We start from the raw sequence: 20,669 nt of genomic DNA on the forward strand, positions 1-20,669 counted from the left end.
TAGCTACAAACGAAATAATTAATTACGTTCGTTTTTTGTTCAAAGAAAGCGCAAGAAACGAAATTATTCAGAATTTGTTTTACGTCTACAAAAATAGCGTCAAATATAGTCAAAAATCTGTTTCCTTTTTTTCGCGTAAAAACCCGTGTTGGAGCCAGTAAATTCATAACAAATTCTTTCAAAACAATTTTGTATTTTAACCCTTCCATCGAAGATAAACAATTTGTATGTGACCTTTGATTAACGAGACTAGTTGAAGAAATTGACATCAAAGAACAAAAATGCGAACTCAAAAAACTTAGTTTTTGAAAACAATTTTTCTCAAAGTTATGAGTGCCATCAGTTATCTACTCAAATCAGAATATTGGCTCTTTCATTCCTCAATAGAAACCCAAGGAGCCGTGTCATAATCCACGAAATCTCATACGACCATATATACAAAGTAAAAACTACAGTTAAAGACAAATGTTAAACATTCAATTAAATTCTTCGAGATAGGGGAGTCGAAGCCGTTAAGACCATAATCTTCATCTTTCAAGATTTTTACATGTACATTTGTGTGTTAGTTTAAAACTCATTAATTTAATATGTGAACTGTCAAAACAAGATAATGTGACAAAACGGGAAAAAACGTGAAAAATGGGCCGAAGCCTAAAAAGCAAAAACAAATAGGGAAATCTAGTAGTATCACTGCCAGAGAACCATAACTTAACGCGTGAAATTGCAAAAAAGTTAAGTTTATAATCGATAGAAAAGAGAGGAAGAAAAAACGTTCTGTCTTTGCTGACACTAAGCTACTATCGTTGTCAAGCGATTTGTGAACCTTTTGCAGAAAAGACAACATGTTTGTGACTGTGGATTCTGGTCGAAAAAATCCGTGTTGACGGGTTGTGAGAAATTATGAGACATGATCGCACAACTAAGCACACAGACGTTTTTCAGGTATTGTACTGTCACTTTTTAATAGTGAAATCGACCGATAGTTTTCGAAGAGGTACTTTTCAGCTTTTTGATGTTACCGCGGCAGTTTTCCAGTAGGTGAATGATTTTCGTAATCTCTTGATGTTCATGAGCATCACATGGACCGCACGTATCGTGCCTGAACCGGTTTTGGCAACAAAATGCGGGAGGATAGCCTATTGGTCTTCTTGTTATTCGATTATCAAGTTCCGAAAGAAGGATATGTCAAAAAATGTTAGCGCAGGGTGTCTAACAGGAATGTTTTGGAATTGGAAAAATTTTTTAGGTGAAAAACGGAATAAAAAAATCCATTTAATACCTCTGCTTTCGAAAAGTCGTTTTTTGTTTTTGCAGTGTCTAGTCAGATGCTGGAAGTCTCAGTTGCAGTCATTTCTGGTTTTTTACTTTTTTTCATCTTTAAAGAGTTCAAAATTTCTTACCTTGAGTTTTGTTCGTGTGACGCCTTTATCAAGCAGTTCTCTTCTTTTTTAAAAAATTTGGTTTTCCTTCTTGGCTTTGTCCGTTGTCATTGCTGTTACCAGGTAGATGCTCCGTCCTGCAATTTCTTCGCGGTTTTCAAGACACATAGCCCAGATGAATTTTTCTCGTATTTGTTTCCGACGGTAACTGAAAGAGTTTTCGATTTAGTTCCGTTTTTTGTGAACTTCCCGAGACGCCTCATTGAAGTGATATCGGTGTCAACTTCGAAGGACTTGAGTGTTGTTTTGAAGGCTTCCCTAGTGGAAGGAGATTCTCATTGATTGTTTTCTTGGGATCTTCAGCAGTCACCTGGATTCGAAAGCAAGAACAGAAGCTGAAATCCGTCTTTTTGGTCGAAGTTGTTGGTGGAGAAGCAGCTCTCTTGCTCATTTTGGCCGTAACATTCGCATAGCTTTGTTCAATTTTGTCACATGATTGCTTTATCGTGTTACCAAGTTTTAGATCAACAAGCTCGGTGAGCTTGTTGATCTAAATTTTGAGTTTTTCAATAATTTTGGGTTCAGATAAGTCTGTCTCGATCTTCGTTTGAGTACGGCATTGGATGAAGACATCGCGTTCGCCGTTGTGATCATAATATTGTTCAAAAGCATGCAATTGTTGCCCAGTTCTTTTATGCCATTTGTTGCAACGCTGGAAAGCGCCGTGCACTCCGCGGTGAGATGCATGTAATGTTGCATCCCACGCAGAAATAGGTCTTCTCATTACTTGATATGCTTCATTTTCATGTATTACAACTTCAACACTTTTTGAAGGCTCTTGCCCAAGAAATTAATCAAGGACAAATATTGGCAGAAAGAAAGGGAAAATTTTTAATTACCTTATCCCTGGAAACAAACGATTTTCAGTATTGGCATCCTCGGGGCAACCAAGGTCTGGAAGATATACTGGGTTCAAAATCTCTGGCAGTAGACAATTCCAACCAGGTTTTTGATCTTTCGAAGCTCGGCCACGAGTTTGTCAGTGGAAAGTGGTGGACGAGGGTCAGAAGGATGGTTCGAAACCGAATAATTTATGGCGTCGTGCCACAGAGTATTTTCCTCGTCAACAGGGACGTCAATGTTTTCCACTAACGTGTGCTGGGTTTTGCTGTTCGGATTGAGATGAAGACTTGGGATGGCAATAATGTTGGAGTCGAACACAATCTATTTGTTTTTTGATGTTTCCAGCTGTTGATGGAGTGATGAAAACTGCTTGCTCCAAATATGATTATCATTAAGAGACGATTATTGCTGCTCACAGTTAACTTTATTGAAAAAGAATTCTTAGTCCAAACCTAAGTGTGCGCGCGTGTGCGTGTGTGTCTAAGTGTGTGTGTTTTTTGTGTGTGTGTGTGTGAGTTTGTGTGTGTGTGTTTGTTTGTGTGCTTGTGTGTGTATGTGTATGTGTGTATATGTGTATGTGTGTTTGTGTGTATGTGTGGTTGTGTGTGTGTGTGGTTGTGTGTGTATTTGTGTCTGTGTGTGTTTTTTTTGTGTGTGTATGTGTTTGTGTGTCTGTGTATTTGTGTATATGTGTGTGTGTAAGGTATGTATGTGTGTGTTTGTACCTGTCTTTGCTTGTCTCGTGTGTGTCCTATATAGTGTGTCCAAGAGTGTGTGTTTGTGTGTGCGAAATTGTTTATGTGTGTGCTTGAATGAGTAAGTAAGCGCCCGGAGGTTGGTGGCAGAGCAAATCATCGCTGAATCAGTCTAAAAATATTCTGTTTTTTTTTTAGCATGGCCAGTACTCTGTTCATGTCACTTTTTACCCTGGCCCGTCTGATTTTTGAGTAAAAATTACTTCATGAAAAATAATATGTTCCGCTCAACCCCCGCCAACAAGGTTTCGAACTTATATGCGATTCGAACTTCCGCGTGGGTACTTGTAACATTTATTATGAGAAGCAAGTCGTAACCACTAGGCTAACTCGTCTTTGTTTTAATAGCGTGTAAACCAGCTTAAATATAAATAGTGTGTATTTACTAGTTATAAGCTACAAAATTATGACATTACTCTGCTCAGACTTAATTTTGGGGTATGAGTAATTTTAAGAATATGCAGAATAATTTTAGCCTGGGCGAACTCTATGACCTCAATTTAATCATAATGAAGAAATACTGCACATAAAGAAATTTAAAATATTCTGGAGATACCATGTTTCAGAACTGAATTAAGTTTTTTCTCTTGAAATGTGCTGGTTCAGCGCTGAAAAGCTCTGCGAATCAAGTCCGGGCGTGAGTTTTACAGTTTATCTAAACTATTAGACGTCTAATTTGCTCGAAATTAATTACTTTGTGCGCTTGGTAAATTTTTGATAACTTATCTTACCAAACTATTCAATGTGGTAAAGTGTCATCTAAACCATTCCAGTTCGGTGCTCACGAAATGAGCAAACGATCAAACTTTGAACAGTTGATATAATGTCTTCGAAGGCAGACCGGCTAAACTCTTTTTTTTGTCTGTAGTTTTGAAAGCAGTTTGTAAGTTACATATGCCTAAAATCACAGAGCACGTATAATTGCATAAGAGCAAGAAAGAACATGCAAGAACTAAAAATAAGTTCTTATATGTGCCGCTGACTTTGTTTATACAGTAGTAAGAAATTGAATTTTACAGTGCGGTCATAATATAGTTATAACAATTATGGTTTCTCAGTCGCCGATTGAAGGCGAAAAAGTCCCCTTAATTGACAAAGGCGAAAATAAGAAAGGTAAGGCTATTTAACTACTATTTGGTGAAGATGCCATTTGAAACATAATCATAGAAGAACCGTAACCAGAGAAATAATGGGTCTTTCCCATTATTGCTCTTTCCACATAGCCCATTCCCAACAAGAGCATTGCTACCCCACACGTGAAATATTCCGCCAATCACGATAGTACCACAGTGAAATGAAACTCGAAACATCTTGATAAGAAGCTTATTAACACTTGACAAATCTTGGTAATATCTTGGTAAGATTCTTGGTACGAAAACGTCAAGATTTGCACGTACATGCAAGCACGAAATTCAAGAAATAAGATCTTAATAAGATAAGCAAGTCAGAATCTTCAAGATCTTAGCATGATTTGTCAAGTTTTAAAGAATTGAAAACAAGAATTATTAATCAATCACCCCTTAGCTAACTGGGACTTATAATGGGAAAGACCAGAAGAAATTTGAGACTGCTATAATATCACCATTATTTAGACTTTATTAAAGTTACGCTAGAGTTCGGTTTATTCAAGAATCAGGTCAACTGATCATTTCATTGAGCTCTTTTGTCCATATACGGTTTGTTAATCATGTAGCAAAGATCTTTTTGCGAAGATCTTTTCTTAATTACGAAGCGAAGAACAAAAGACTGCTGATCTTTTTTTGTCAATGGGCATTAATGGTTCCACTATCCCTACAGAGCTCGTTCGAATCATCAAGCGACTCGATTGTTTGTTAAACTGAATTGTGACCAACTTTTCTTAATATTATAGTTTTACTCGAATATCAAAATATGCGGGATTTAAAAGTGTACTCGATTAAGCATTGACCCGTATTGATGAACAATCTATTATTCGGATCCATTCTGTTTCCTGCCCCATATTCCATTGTTCACGGTGTTTTTTATGCTCCCAACCAGGTGTTTTTATAACGCACGCTTTTATGTAAAAAATAGCGCGTACGCCGGGGCGTAAAAGAATATGTACCCTAAGTTGGAGAGGGGGATAAAAAGGATCCGATTATTCCTGAGCTCCTTTGTGATGGAGTGCACATTTCACCGTACTTTGCTCTGATTTACTGTTTTCAATCCTCCGTTTGAGAATATCAATTTATTTTTGTTGAATACTGCCTCAATTTTTACAGGTAGGTTGCGTTTATTTAGTTTTTGAATTGTAACTAATTCACCACAATGCTGTTATTTAAAAGATCAATTCTCGCCTTTGACTTGACCTTTTGCTCATAATGTTGCCCTATGAGAGGGTTACAAAATATCCTTTAATCTATGGTCTGTCTCGCCCAATAGGCGGTAGTCAAAATAGTAGTGATCACGAGAGCATTCAGAAAAATGCGAAAGTTTGTTTCAAGGGTCTTTCTTCATTTTAATGATCTTTGTAAGTTTTCTATATAGTGCCTTTGTTGATATTTTTTTAAATTTACACGCAAAAACTTTAGCGGCATTTAACATTCATTTGGAAAAAAAAGCGCTCTCAGAAGGCAGAAAATGAACCCCGGGAGCACTGAAGGAAATGTAAAAAGTAAAACCAAAACAGTTTTTTCTTTGATTATCCATTAATCACAGTTTTTTAATGTTTTCATTTAGGTTGCAACTGGAAGCCATTTTTGACGACAACATTTTGATGTAACAGCTATTATATGTACATTTTTCGCTATCACTTAACTTTTCACACAGAACACGTTTTTCGTCAACGAGAAGTTTAAACTCCTCGTTGACGAAAACCGCATGTATCTGACAAACTAAGAGTACGCATGTTTCTGACAAAACATCTCAGATATTGACAAATCCAAAAGACATTTTTCAGATTTGCATGAGTTCGGCAGTTGGCATGTTTTGAATTTCTTGCGTGGCAAACAAGTTTGATTGCTAAAAGTATTTTTCTCCTAATGTCACAGTTTTCTACTCGTTGGCTTTCCAAAACAATTTTTTTGAAAAAAATTTTTGCCTTTTAAAATTTATTTGTAGTTTTTCTTGGAAAATCACTATATACAATTTATTCAATATTTACGCTTCAGTGATAGCAGTTTACCTAAAAAGCAGAAAAATTAAAGAAATTGTAAATTGAAATAAAAAGTAAAAGAAGATTTACTTCTTTTTTTGATTATTGATTTTTCACAGTTTTCTAAATGTGAATAACCGATAATCGATAATTTTTTTCTCAGGTTCCTTGTTTGACACTTACTTAAAGTATTTGCGCGTATTTGTGAGTAAACTTTTCTTCGGATCCAAACTCTTTCCACCCCACTTTCATTGTTTTATAGTAAATTTTGCTTCCAATTTTGTGTGCCTATGTAGTACGTTTTTACGTACAAAATCGCACCTAAGCCGGTGATGCAGAAATATATGCCCAGGTACATATCCAAAATGACTAAAGTAAACTACTTAATTTTGCCGATTATTGTTGATTTTTAAAAAAAAAAATTAAATAAAAGTTTTAGTTGTTTTTAATATTTAATTGTCAAAAAGACGTCTTTGCGTGCATTGTTTTTAAAAAATCACATTACGCAAGTTATTCAATTTTCACGCTTTGATAAAATGTTCAACAGCTTACCTAAGAAGAGAAGAGGAGCTTGTCTGAACATTGAAGGAATTGTTGAAAAAAGTTAACATCAACCATTTACTTTTTCCATGATTACCACTAATTACAGTTTTACTGATTGTTCTCAGTTTGATTCCAACTGGATTCCACTTTTTGTCAACAACATACTAATGTAACAGTTTTTAAAAGAGTATTTTCGGGCATCGCGTAACATTTCACAATGAAATCTTCAGCTTCGTCAATGAGGAGTTAAAATTCCAAGTTTACGCTTATTTTTGACTAAAAATCTCATTTATTGACAAATTCTTTATGCAATCAATATTCAAGAGCTGTGAAAGAGTCTCAGCATTTCAAATGATTTTTTTAAAACTTGACTTTAACGTAGCCATAAATTTTGATCTGTATAGATAAATCTTTAGCACGATATCACAGTTTTCTACTTGATATTCCTCATATAAGTTTTACCTCAAATCTAAAGTACAATTCTTACTTGTTGCCTTAATTTTAGTCAACTAAATGCAGCGGTATTTTCATCTTTACGGGACATTCCTGTCCCTCTTCTGAGCTGGACATCTTCCTCTTCTTGTTTTTTATTTGACAGTTATTTGAAAGACTGGCCCGTGCTTACTGATAGTTTTGGTTCAAAACTAATCGGTTTCCACTCAAATTTTATTGATTTACAGTGTTTTTGCTTCCAATTTTTTTCGTTTATGTAGAAGGTGATTACGCTAAAAAACACCTAAGCCGTGGTGCAAACGTGCAAACGTATATGCCCATGTATATAACCAATACAGCCAACTAAACACTAATTTAGTTCACACAATACCAACTTTTTCTTAAATTTGGATCTTCCGGCAGTTGTCTTGATTTTTTAAAAATATTGCGCCCTCGTTGGCTTTCTAAAACAATTTTTTGAAAAAAATTTCTTGCCTTTTAAAATTTTTTTGTAGTTTTTTCTGGGAAAATCACATTGTAAAATTTATTCAAAATTTAAGCTTCAATGATAGTAGTTTGCCTCAGAAAGCAGAAAATTGACGAAATTGTAAAACAAGAAAAAAAGTAAAATAAGATTTTCTTCTTTTTTGATAATCGATTATCCACAGGTTTCTTATTGTGAACAACCAACCAATAGTCGATAATTTTTATTTTCTCAAGTTCGTTGTTTGACACTTCATTAAAGCAATTCCGCTTATTTATGTATAATTATTTCTTCGGATCCAAACTGTTTCCACCATAGATTCATTGTTTTACAGTGACTTTTGCTTCCAAGTTTATGTGCATATGTATTACGTTTTTCGTAGAAAATTGCACCTAAGCTGATGATGCAGAAATATATGCCCAGTTACATAACCAATATAACTGAAGTAATCTACTTAATTTCACCAATTATCATTGATTTTTTTTTAGAAATTTTGTTAAAAAAAGGTTTTAGTGGCCTTTAATCTTTAATTGTCAAATAGACGTCTTTGCGTGTATTGCTTCTAAAGATTCACATTATGCAAGCTATTCAATTTTCACGCTTTGATAAGTTATTCAACAGCTTACCTAAAAAGAGAAGAGGAGCTTGTCTTAACATTGAAAGAATTGTAAAAAAAGTTAAAATGAACCATTTACTTTTTCTATGATTATCCAATAATTACAGTTTTACTGATTGTTTTCAGTTCGATTCCAAGTGGTTTCCACTTTTGTCAACAACATACTTAGGAAACATTTTTTAAAGAGTGTTTTCGGGCATCGTGTAACATTTCACAAAGAAATCACCAGCTTCGACAATGAGAAGTTAAAACTCCAAGTTTACGCTTAGTTTTGACTAAAAATCTCACTTATCTACAAATTCTTTATGTAAACCACGTTTACATGCCGTGAAAGAGTCTTAGCAGTTCACAATATTTTTTTCAAGCTGGACTTTAGCTTAGCAATATATTTTGATTGCTATAGATTAATCTTTTGCACGATATCACAATTTTCTACTTATATTCCTTATTAATTTTTAGCTCAATTCTAGAGTGCAAATCTCACTTCTTGCCTTAATTTTAGCCAACTAAATGCAGCGGGATTTTCATCTGTACGGAGAATTCTTTTCCATCTTCTTCTTAGGTAGACATCTTCTTCTTCTTGTTCTTTTCTTGAACGTTATTTGAAAGACTAGCCCGTGCCTATTGACAATTTTGTTTTCAATATATCCTGTTTCCACTCAAATTTTCTTGTTTTAGAGCAATTTTCGCTTCCACTTTTGTTCGTTTATGTAGCACGTGTTAACGTAAAAAAAGTGCACCTAAGCTGTGGGTGCAAAAGTATATGCCCAATCAAATAACCAATACAGCCAACTAAAAACTAGTTTAGATCACGCAAAACAAATTTTTTCTTAAATTTGGGCCTTCTGGCAGCTGTCTTGATTTTTTTTTTTAATTTTGCGCACTCCTTGCCTTTCTAAAGAAATTTTTTTGAAAAAAAAGTTTTTGCCTTTTAAAATTTATTTGTAGTTTTTCTTGGAAAATCACACTATACAATTTATTCAATATTTACGCTTCAATGATAGCAGTTTACCTAAGAAGGCAGAAAATTGAAGAAATGGTTTATTGAAAGAAAAAATAAAAGAAGATTTACTTCTTTTTTGATTATTGATATTGAGATTGATTTTTTCATTGTGATTAATCGATAATCGATAATTTTTATTTTTTCAGGTTCCTTGTTTGACACTTACTTAAAGCATTCGCGCGTATTTATTTATAACATTTTCTTCGGATCCAAATTGTTTCCACTCCACTTTCATTGTTCTACAGTGATTTTGCTTCCAATTTTGTGTGCTTTTGTAGTACTTGTTTACGTAGAAAATCGCAACCTGAGCCGGTGGTGCAAAAATATATGCCCTGGTACATAACCAAAATAAATAAAAACAAACTATTTAATTTCCTCAAAAACCCCATCATTTGTTCTAAATAGGGGCCTTCCAGCGCTTTCCCAGAATTTTCGTTTAAATATTGCGCCCTCGTTGATTTTTTTTAAAATGGTTTTAATGTTCACCTGTCAAAAAGACGTCTTTGCGTGTATTTTATTAAGAATTCATATTATGCAAGTTATTCAATTTTCAAGCTTCGTTAAGTTATTCAACAGCTTACCTAAGAAGACAAGAGGAGCTTGTCTGAACATTGAAGAAAAAGTCAAAAAGTTGACATGAAATATTTTTTTCTATGATTACCCGTTAGTTACAGTTTTACTGATTGTTCTCAGTTTGTTTACTTAATGGATACCTTTTTTTGTCATCAACATACTGATAAAACAATTTTTAAAAGGGTATTTTCGGGCATCGTGTAACATTTCACAATGAAATCTTCAGCTTCGTTAATGAGGAGTTAAAATTCCAAGTTTACGCTTATTTTTGACAATGCGATGAATGCGGTGAACAAAAATTTTAAGCGTCGAATTTTTTTTCACCGATTAAGTGGTTTTAAGTGAGTTATTCACCGCTAATTTCAAACGCTTATCTTAAATTCACAAGAATTATGAAAGAAGTAAATGACAGATGGCGCAGTGGAATAAGAATTTGGTGACACGCAGGAGGTGAGTGGTGCGAACCCCGGTACGGGCGTTTTTTTCATATGAAATCCGGTGAATGCGGTGAAAAAAATTTTTGACCGCTAAAAACCGCAAATCCTACAAACGTTCACCGCTTTCAGCGCATTCAACGCTAAAAGATGCGGGCGCTTTGCGGTGAAAAACGTTTTTTTCGCGGCCATTCGACGCTAATCTTACATTATTTTTTGACAAAACCTCGACCCGGTTAAAATTCCTACTTGTTGTGTTGATTTTAGCCGACTAAATGCGGCGGGATTTCCAGCTGTACGGGACATTCTTGTCCATCTTCCTCTAAGATGGACATCTTCCTCTTCTTGTTTTTCATTTGACAGTTACTTGAAAGACTGGCTTGTGATTATTGACAATTTTGGTTTTAATCTATTCTGTTTCCACTCCAATTTTATTGTTTTACAGTGTTTTTTGCTTCCAATTTTGTTCTTTTATGCAGCAATTATTTACGTAAAAAAATAGCACCTAAGCCGTGGGTGCAAACGTGTATGCCCATGTATATAACCAATACAGCCAACTAAAAACTAATTTAAGTCACACAATACCAACATTTTCTTAAATTTGGGCTTTTCGGCAGTTGTCTTGATTTTTTTTTTAATTTTGCGCCCTCGTAGGGTTTCTGAAACAATTTTATGAAAAAACTTTAGTGCCTTTTAAAATTTATTTTTAGTTTTTTTTGGAAATTCACATTATACAATTTATTCAATATTTACGCGTAAGCGATAGCGGTTTACCTCAGAAGGCAGAAAATTGAAGAAAATGTAAAACGAATGAAAAAGTAAAAGAAGATTTACTTCATCTTTGATTATCGATTATTCACAGTTTTCTTATTGTTCTCTGTTTGGTTGCCACCGGAGACCACTTCGACAACAACCTTTTGATTTGACAGATTTTGAGTTTTTCAGCTATCAGGTAACATTTTACAAAATGAATACAAAGGTTTTGGCGATGAAAAGCTAAAATTTGAAGTTGACTCTATTTTTTTACCTTATTTCAAATTAATGGCAAATTGCTTGTGCAAAGGGCTTTTATCAGCTTTGCAGGCGAACAGGTTTCACCAGTTGACTTGCTTTAAATTTTTTGCCTTGACTTGAATGTTTTTTATTTAACACAAAGTATTCGAAAGTCCCACTGAATATAGATTTTTGATTAGTTAGGTAATAAGCATGAAACAAATATTAACTCAGTGATTATCAAAAGGTTTTTGTCGATCAATAAATCAAATAACATTTTGAAATTACAGCAATTTTGGAAAGTAATCTTGCGTAATCTTCTGGCTCTGACGGTAAAGCATTAATCGAGGTATTAAAAAGATTATGAATATGCGTGTAAACAAACTGAGTTGTATAAAAATCAACTGCTTCAAATTACTTCGTTCATCTTTACTTGAGCAACCTTGGGTTTTCCAAATGTGGTTGAAGTGTTGCGAAGGTTACCCAGTCGTTTTAGAAATTGCGTTTCTATTAAATTTGACGAACCTGCTTGACAGCCAGTGGCTTGAAATCTCCTTGGGCATTTTTGGCCAACAAGGCTTATGCCAACCAATTTTGTCTTTAGGTTCTTTTTACTGTCATGTAGATTCGCTTCTACCATCCGTGTCCGCTCATTTTTTTTCATCTGGAGTCCGGTAAAGTATTCATTGCAAGGCCTATTGTCAAGAGGTCTTTGGGCTCTGTGATCACTTCTTCATTCACATAGGCCCGGACCTGTGTGTCATAACAATTCAGTACTGAATCATAGAATTTCCATCATGATTTTTACTTTGACCACAGTTCTGATCATGGAACATATTAGACATTTCATAGTAAAAATCAGAGTAAAATTCTGAATCTTGCATGAGCATAATGAACTTCAATTCTTTATATATTATGGACATGATGCATCATCTGCCTGTTTTGCAACTGAACAGAAAGGAAAATTGCCATCAACAGAAACTTGAAAAAAATGGGCAAGGGTAAAAATTAATTCACCAAAACTACGATTAATTCACGAAAAAACCTTGAAAATGTCAACTATTTAATTATTCAAAAATAACTACTTAATAATTATTGACACGTTCCATATTGACACATTTCAATTTTGGCAGTTTAACTGGCAAGTTTCATCTTGACACTTTTCATTACTGATGGTATCACTGGCAACACTAGCAAGATTAACTCACATTTTTCATTTCATCTCCTTTTACATCCAACTGCAGTTAGACCGGGCCGCAGTGGTAGAGTCTATATTCTGGGCTGCAAGTTCTCGTTTCTTTTTCCACCTCCCGAACTAAAACACGTCCTCACGGTTTTCACGGAACGTTTTCCATCATCACACGTTGGTTCATCTGGGCCCGAGACTTGATCACCTGCCGCCCTTGTAGATGTGTTGCTGTCCCGACGTTTTGTTGTTGGGAGATTTGAACTTGCTTACGAGATACAATATGCAATGTTCGCGAAGCCATAATACACAGTCAGATCTGAAATAGTCCGATAATAATGTTTAATTTCAAGTTTGATCTCTGTCGAATGTTTTGAACACCTGTGTTTAAGATAGTGCGTTTCCACATCCAAGGTGGCGGCAGGTACGAAGTTTTGGGCCCTGGTGGGCAAATGGATGATGATGGAGGACGTGTTTCAGTTCGGGAGGAGTATTGGGAAAAAGTATAACACCCACTTGATGACACCCCCCTCAGTACGGAACGGTAGCTATTCAAGAGGTTGTATTATGGTTGTATGGGCGACCTGAACCGACCCGACCCCACCCCTCGTTCATTTTTCTCTGATATGTATTGCTTGGCGGCAAAACTAGAACGCATTTGTATTGCTTTGGTTAAAGATAGGTTTTCTTGCAACGTAACAACAATCCAGACTTCTATTATTCCGTTCGAAAATCACCCCCCCCCCTGTACGTTTGTTCGTTAATTCTGCAGATTACGGACTTCAGTAGGATTGTTGTTTTGTTGAAAATAGAATCTTCATGCTCAACCAAAGTTTTGAAGTTCAATTAGTATTTTTTTTTCTGAAAACTATGAACATTATGAAAAATTCAAAACATCATGTACATCTTATTTTCAAAAAAATGCTTTCTGGATTTTGGGATTTCTGCAAATACTTGGCTAACAAAACAGACCCTTAGGTCACTCTGATTCAGTACTGAATCGTCGACTTACTATTGGAATATACTGATTCAGTACTGAAAGTCTATGACACTCGGGTCCGCGGGGTTGCATTCTTCATAACTTCTGCGTTATGTGTAGCGGCCAAACTCGAACACGACTTTTGCGTTTCCTCTCTTCTGTGAGATGCTCAACGATTTAGTTACGCAGAATGAAACCAGTGAAACACTCTACTGATTCAAACATCATGTCCAGTTAGTTAGCCTTTGCAGCCTAGTACCCTGCTCAGCGGCTTGCAATTTTAACTTTGGAATCTTTGTATGTTACAGATTTAATTCTTCATCTCCTAATGACAAGTGAAACATCCCGAGCCATTGCGTGATGAACGAAGTCAACACACTGAATATAGTTTCTTCTGATTCATCTGAATTTGTAAGAAAACAAAAACATTTTTAATTTTTTGCTATAAATCTGTTTTAACTCTGTCTATACCAGTTTAGAAACAATCTTGGATATTTCATCTTCGGCTCCCAAAAATTGTTAAAAGTCAAAGCAAGGTAATTTCAATCCTACACGAAGAATGGAAACTATTCAAAAGCATTGATGATTTCTTGTGGTGCCGTAATGTGGCTTTGATCCTCTTTCTCTGTTTTGTCGAGATCTTCAGTTCTGTGAATACACTCAATGTTTTTTTTCCATGCTCAACTATGAGTATCGATTCGTAAGTCCGTATTGTTACTATGTAATCTATTATCGAGTAGAATGCCAAAGATGTTGATACCATGCCAAATTTGTCAGCTGTTTATTATCAGCTGAATTTAACTTTTGATACTTTTGGCCTCTTTCGTGTACTATTAATAGAGTCCCTATTATTGGAAGTCTAGGTCATAGTCGCATTGTTGAATATTTTTCCCTCTTTTTTCATTCAGAATTTGATTCTATCAAGTTAAGTATGTCGAGATGATTGATCACAGCCATCAGTATTGCACTTCTGTTTACATTTCGCAGCTATGTCTCCTCTTATAGACGGAACATGACACATTTGATGTTATGTGATTTGATGTTATGTGATCGTTCTTGAGAATTTTGTGGTTCCAAAAATCTAATCGTCGTTCGAGGGACGTGCTGCACAAAATTTTATTGTTAAATTTCAAAGGAGCTATTTGCAAAAACTTGATTTCCTGATTTGCTCACCTGATGCAAAAGTCAATCAAATGAGTGTTTTGTGACTTTGAGCCAGCCACGGTTTTTTAGTGTAAATAGGCCATATTGGTAATCCAATTAAAATTGTGCTGAGAGGTCAGTACTTGTCAATACTACAAAACGACAATCCAAGTTAACGGAGTCAAACTGGCGCTAGTTTTCCATGAAGGATTTTTAGAACAAAAAGAAAGTCAGCAATATTGGTGTCAGAATCAAAAACCCTTAAAGTGCTCAAATAGAGCCTAAGCAACCGATGTTACCATTACTAGCGTCTGCCAGTACCAAAACAAAAATGTCGCTTTCTTACGAATTGTGCCATGATAAGATTTTTGTCATGCTTATTTTGCCCTAGATTAATTTTTACCACTAACAACACCCAAAAACTAAAAATTTGCGATTTAGTGACATTTTTATTAGCTTAAACTTTCACATCGCGAGAACTTTTACGAAATAAATCCGCCGATGATTTTTTTGAAACGCGTAAAGAAAAAGTAATTCAGATCTGATTCTGGCTGTATCTTGTTGCCTGATTGGTTATCATATCTCTGCTGTGCTATGCGGTCAAACGCTCTTCACTGCATATTTAGCTGAATTGGATCTTTAAAAATCTATTACCGATTATAAATCCTTAAGATTAACATGCAAATATTCCTTACAAATGCCTTCACTTACTGTTTTTTTAAACTTTGAAGTCCAATTTATTGACCATTAGAACTTTTCAACAAAACTCTTATAATTTACATTCTTTTTTCTCATCAAATGGTGCAAGCTTCCTGGTTTTATGATGATGTCAAAATCTTCTATTCTGACCGGTCAGTTATAACAATCGCTTCGCATCAATTATAACGCTTTGCATTAACGATCGCTTTGCGATTATATTAAATTGATTGAAGACTATACATTTGATGCCAATTTATACCAGTTTGGAGTGTTTAAGGTAAACCTTTTTGAAAAACAAGCAATATTAATGCAGTTTTTTAGTCTATTTGAATCATGCCGTGTAAAATTAATGATAAAAGAACTGCGGTTATTTAATAAGTCATCAAGTTAAAATCAACAAAAACAGTGTGTATCAATAAAATTATTTTAAATTTTTTTTTAAAGAAAACAGTTGACTTCTAAATTGCTCAAATTTAATTACTTCGCACAGGTCATTAATTATATAAATTTTAAGCAGTGACAGAGTCAAATATAATTACGGACGGATAAAAACAATAATAACTTTTACCATAACTTAATTTGAGAAGTAGTACCAAAGTCGATTTTACACCGGAGTTAAAGCCAATTTTATATCAATCATGGGTTCTCAACCGAAGAGTATCCATTCAAAATTTCCCTTACTCGGAAAAGGTAACACTGAAAAAGGTAAGATTGTTTCATTGCTATTTAGGAAAGTGTATTTGGAAAAACAAAAAATCAATGAAACAATTTTGAGTTTTTGTGGTAGCTGCCGGTCAAATTTGAAACACGCGGGCTTGGGCCTCAAAACATTTCAGCGCTCAACCAACACAATTGAATGGTAAAATAGAATCTCAGTTCTGAAATATCGGATTTCAAGTGTGTTCTAAGTTTCTGTGTACCCATGCGTTTCACACAGAAATTTAAGCTTAATCTGATAAATTATTTTCCCACTCAAATGAAATCATTAGAGATGCCTTATATCATTTTTTTAAAGTTTAGAAATTAATGCTAGCTTATTCTTATATTTCAGCTAGCTGGTTAGTTTGTGAGTAATTTTGACACAGCCAATTTGCTGAGTGCATATGACTTGCTACGCAAGCTTAATATTTATTTTGAGAACATTCGGATGTTGGAGTCTCAATGAGTTTCAATTTTTTTGTTTGCGGCTAGGTCGAACATGCTTTCATGCAGTAAATGTAAGATTATGAGAGTATCATTATGAGAGTAAGATTATAAGATAAACAGTGTATCCTGGGACATAAACAAAGCTCCGACCATCCAAAATAAACACAATTTCTCTAAACTGATTCAGATCCAATTTTCCTGATTAAATTATATCATACAATAATTGTTCCGACTCACTTATGGGGGAGGAACTATAAACTCAAATGGGTTTTTTGTTTATTCAATATTGGCTGATCGATATATCCACCGTAGAAAGACGTGAGGGTATCATTAGACAGCCCTTCCATCGTAGAATATCGAATTAAAATTTTTTTTTTCAGTGTGTGAACGAGGTTTAAAGTTTTGTGAATAATAGAGGGATTTCTGTTGTTTTAAACCAAATTTCTAGAATTTTGCTTTTATTTATGTCAATTTTGCTAAAATATGTTAAAATTGTGTAAATAAAAAGTGTAGTTGGTTTGTTTTCTAAAAATAAAAGAGTGTTGTTGAAAATTTTCATCTATTTTTTTTACTCAAATTTATGCAACATTTTTTCAGAAAATCAGCGCTTTTTCAACGAAAAATGCAAGAAATAATTTTCTTTAGACAACTTTGCTTATATTCACGGCAAATGAAAAAAGTGCTGACTCAAAAAAAACTGACACAAACTGCTTCAACTCAAAAAAGGGCTAGTTTACTTCTCCGCTTCCTTTGAATGGTTTCTGGTTCGGCGGTTTTTAGCTAATATTGCCGGTTTTAGCTAATATTAATCAATAATTATGCAAACAGCATCATTCTTCTCGATAAATGAAATTTTTTGTCAAGTTATCTATATTAATAGCCCTGGGAACCATTGTATATTCTTAATGAAGAAATCGTAATGGCAAGGCTATTTTTGATCTGATCGTTAAAGTCTGCAGTCCAAAAAAAATCCGGGTTGTGATCAGTTGCCATCTTTTCTTCTAAAAACACTATTGCCTTTTTTATGTTCATTACAGAACGAAACATTTCCCATCAAGGCTTAGAATGGAGAAATCCAATGGGTTTCATAAACAAATGCCAGGTAACGTTTTTACTTTTATAGTCGAAAACTTATTGTCGTTCTGACTTTCAAAATCATTTGTCTTCAAAATAAACAATGGATTATGAAGATTTCCCACTAATTTTTCTCATATGTTGTTCAACTTGTAGTTTGGTTTCAGCGAAAAGAGAGCGCATCTTCTTCTTAATGTTTTATTAATCAGTATTGCGGATTTAAGTTTCACGAAAGGGTTTTCTGGCATCGCAACTACTATTTTCATTTAAAAAATTTGATTTTTCTACCACATTTTTCAGGTTTTTTTTGGTTTCGTCTTATTATCAAAGTTTGATGGGTCACTTCTCATTTTATTGGTCTTCAAAAATTAGGCAGATTTGAACAACTTTTGAAGACATTTTTTGAAAACATTTTTGAAAACTTTTTCTCGCAAAAAATTTTTTTGAGTTTTTTGTTTCCGTTTTTCTTGCTTCTTTGTAGTCGTATGAAAAATATTCTAATAATAGTTCCCAATGTCTTGTTATAAAGCTCAGAGTTACAAATGATCGTAATACAAACAAATTTGATTATTTCGGTTCATATCTTATTGTTATGTTATCTTTACTTTGGAACGAATTGCTTAGTTGTTTTTCTAGATATTTCTAGTTTTTTCTAGTTTAGGTGTTATCTGACGCTATTTAGACTTTGTCAGTAAGATCTTCTGTAAATAGACAGAAGATGTTGTGGATGTTATTATTGTTTGTTGTTTTTTTTATTTTATTGTGTGTCTTGTCTCGTATTCTTAATAATGGCAATTCTCCTCGGCCCTCTAAAGTGGAGTTTTTTTCATTCCACTGTGTGATTTGAGTTGAGAGCAAATCTTTATTCATACACCAATTTCTTTTCGAAAAATACTTGAATTTTTGAAAGTTTTCTGTCCAGTCCTCATTTGGTAGACAATACAGCCGAAAATGTAGATGAGCTGGGTGGGAACATTATGTGCGAACGTACATTACTGAGCCTCTTTGTTTATTTTAAGCTCGGCTCATTGGAACATCCGCAAGAGCTCCGTTGGACGATTAAAACTATTGTTGTTCTCTTGGGCACTTATCGACTCTGCAAAAATTGAATTAAAATAGCAAAAAGTAATATTTTAAAACAAATCACACAGCATCAAATAATGAGAACAAAATAAAAATTAACAAAATCTTCATTTTCGAATTAATTTTTCATTGAAATCAAAAGCGGACATCACTTCTCTAGATAGTTTTTTCTTTCTCACAAGAGCAATTGTCTTTAGTTGTTAATTGTCTTTACCGGTGTTCTATTGATACTGATTCCTCAGTTTTCAGAGAATTGTACTCTGAATTTACTGGACAAAATTATGCCACCTTGGATTGCCTTATGCATATTGCTAAGCTACAATAGTGTCCTGATGCTAATTCTAAGCAGTTATACAGTCTTAAAAAGGCAAAACACTCTTTGCACCTATTTAGATTGAAATGGTTCCATTACGCCCTCGCCTAAATTCAATTACTTCTAATATTTCCCACAAAATGCTTGAACTTCAGCGAATATCTCTGAAATTTCCCCCGTTCTACAAGCTGACAAAATTTCAAAGTATCAAAGATCAAAACGTGATACTAAGTGAACGAACAGCGACGTGCTATACTACTCTAATCAAAGCCAAGCATATGCGAAAAATTTTTGCTCCAAAAAAGTCTGCTTTCAGTTAATGGGAATTTGATAAATATAAATGATGTTTTCAGATCCCCGTTACTTTATTTAGATCACTAAAAGCGCGAAAATATGATGCATCAATATGAGAAAATCACAAAACAATGACGTTTTCAACCAGCACCCATGACAAAATTTCAACAGTTGCAAGAGTAAGGAGTCACAACAGGGTAGATATTAGAAAATTTTTGCCGAAATTTTCCCTTAGCAAGAGCAATTTGTGGAGGTAAGGCAATGTGTGGTACCCTTTTAAGAAAATGAAATGAAGTGTTAATTCATTTAACAGCATTTGAATCAAGGGCATAGATTCAATAAACAAAACAAGTGATTGACATTTTCGGGCGAAAGAGTGAATAATAAAACAGTCTCAAGTATTGTAGCCACCATATTGTACAAAAAACTTAATAATACCGGGAACATTGTAAAATGTTTTGGCTGTAAAAACATTAAAAAAAAGCAATTCAAACTCCTCGTCAATACAAACCATTCCAGATATTAAAATATTAGGCTTTTTGGTAAATCAGTAAAAATTTGTTAAAACCATATGAAAACCGTTTTAACGACTGAAAAAATGGTGATCACGATATTGCAATAAATTTCTGCTAATTACATCCTGTATGATAAGGAATGATTTGGTAAATTTGTAAGACTAGCATAAGTACAATTGGGGGGGGGGGTCTTTGGTCTAAGAGATAGTGTTTCGAGGATATTGTTTCCCAAAAAAAATGCATTGCTCTGAAACACCACCAAGACAAGCAACTTCTTTTTGGCGCTCTCTTCAGTTTGGTAAAAGAAAATAACATGTTTAGATCCTTGTTGTTCCTTTTGAAATATAGTACTTTAACTATAGTGTCTTGAACTTGCAGACAAAGGGTACGAAAACTTTGTTCCACGCGCTTTTTGCGGACACATTATGTTTATGACTTCAATGCACATGTGCTCTTTTACATAGTGACATGCTGTGTAGCAATACATTTTTTAAGTGGTGATCATAAAAAATTGTAACGGTTGCAATGGGTTGCAAAGAGGAAAGCTTTACACCGCCCTGGTCTTTACACCGCCCTATTTTGTTTTGCATTTCACTTTTGTAACCGTATATCCGCTAAATTCTTACCGTTGCATTACAATTACAATTCGTGCCTATTTGCTATTCTTACTATTTCGTGACTATTTTTTTTTCTTGTCGACGTCAACTTAGACTGGACAATATTTTGTTGAGTTACAGGAAACTAATTTTTTCTGTGGCTGCATTAGATGAGTGTATGTTGGGTTGCTGTTGTTATTTCCTCCTTTTTCCTCATATCACGTGACTATTACTGTACTTATAACTATACCTAGGACTGGGACAGTTGACTATTACTATGACTAAACAGTTGGTATGATAACAAAATGTGGACAAAACGAACAACTAATACAAAACAAAAGAGTTTTCCCTCTCTCAGTTTTGTGCTGATGTGTTCTCCTATTCCTGCGGTGAAAGCTCAGCTTCAATAAACAT

At 34.4% G+C, this 20,669-nt stretch overlaps 1 protein-coding gene across 4 annotated transcripts in view; it reads left to right on the top strand.

Moving 5' to 3' along the window:
- Window positions 1-4,021: 4,021 nt before the first annotated feature.
- Window positions 4,022-20,669, top strand: part of LOC142341024 (sodium-coupled neutral amino acid transporter 7-like) — a 40,685-nt gene continuing 24,037 nt past the window's right edge. For 2 of the 4 annotated variants that reach the window (XM_075391845.1, XM_075391847.1), the window contains exon 1: window positions 15,665-15,939. In XM_075391845.1, the coding sequence (XP_075247960.1) occupies window positions 15,873-15,939 (67 nt within the window). In that variant the 5' untranslated portion in view covers window positions 15,665-15,872. Of the gene's footprint in view, window positions 4,151-5,199; window positions 5,278-15,664; window positions 15,940-20,669 lie in introns of those variants that run through there. The other 2 variants (XM_075391846.1, XM_075391848.1) reach the window with 2 other exon arrangements.

This window comes from Convolutriloba macropyga, chromosome 6 (assembly GCF_964194025.1).
Source record: "Convolutriloba macropyga chromosome 6, txConMacr16.3, whole genome shotgun sequence".
NCBI classification, from domain to species: Eukaryota; Metazoa; Xenacoelomorpha; order Acoela; family Convolutidae; genus Convolutriloba; species Convolutriloba macropyga.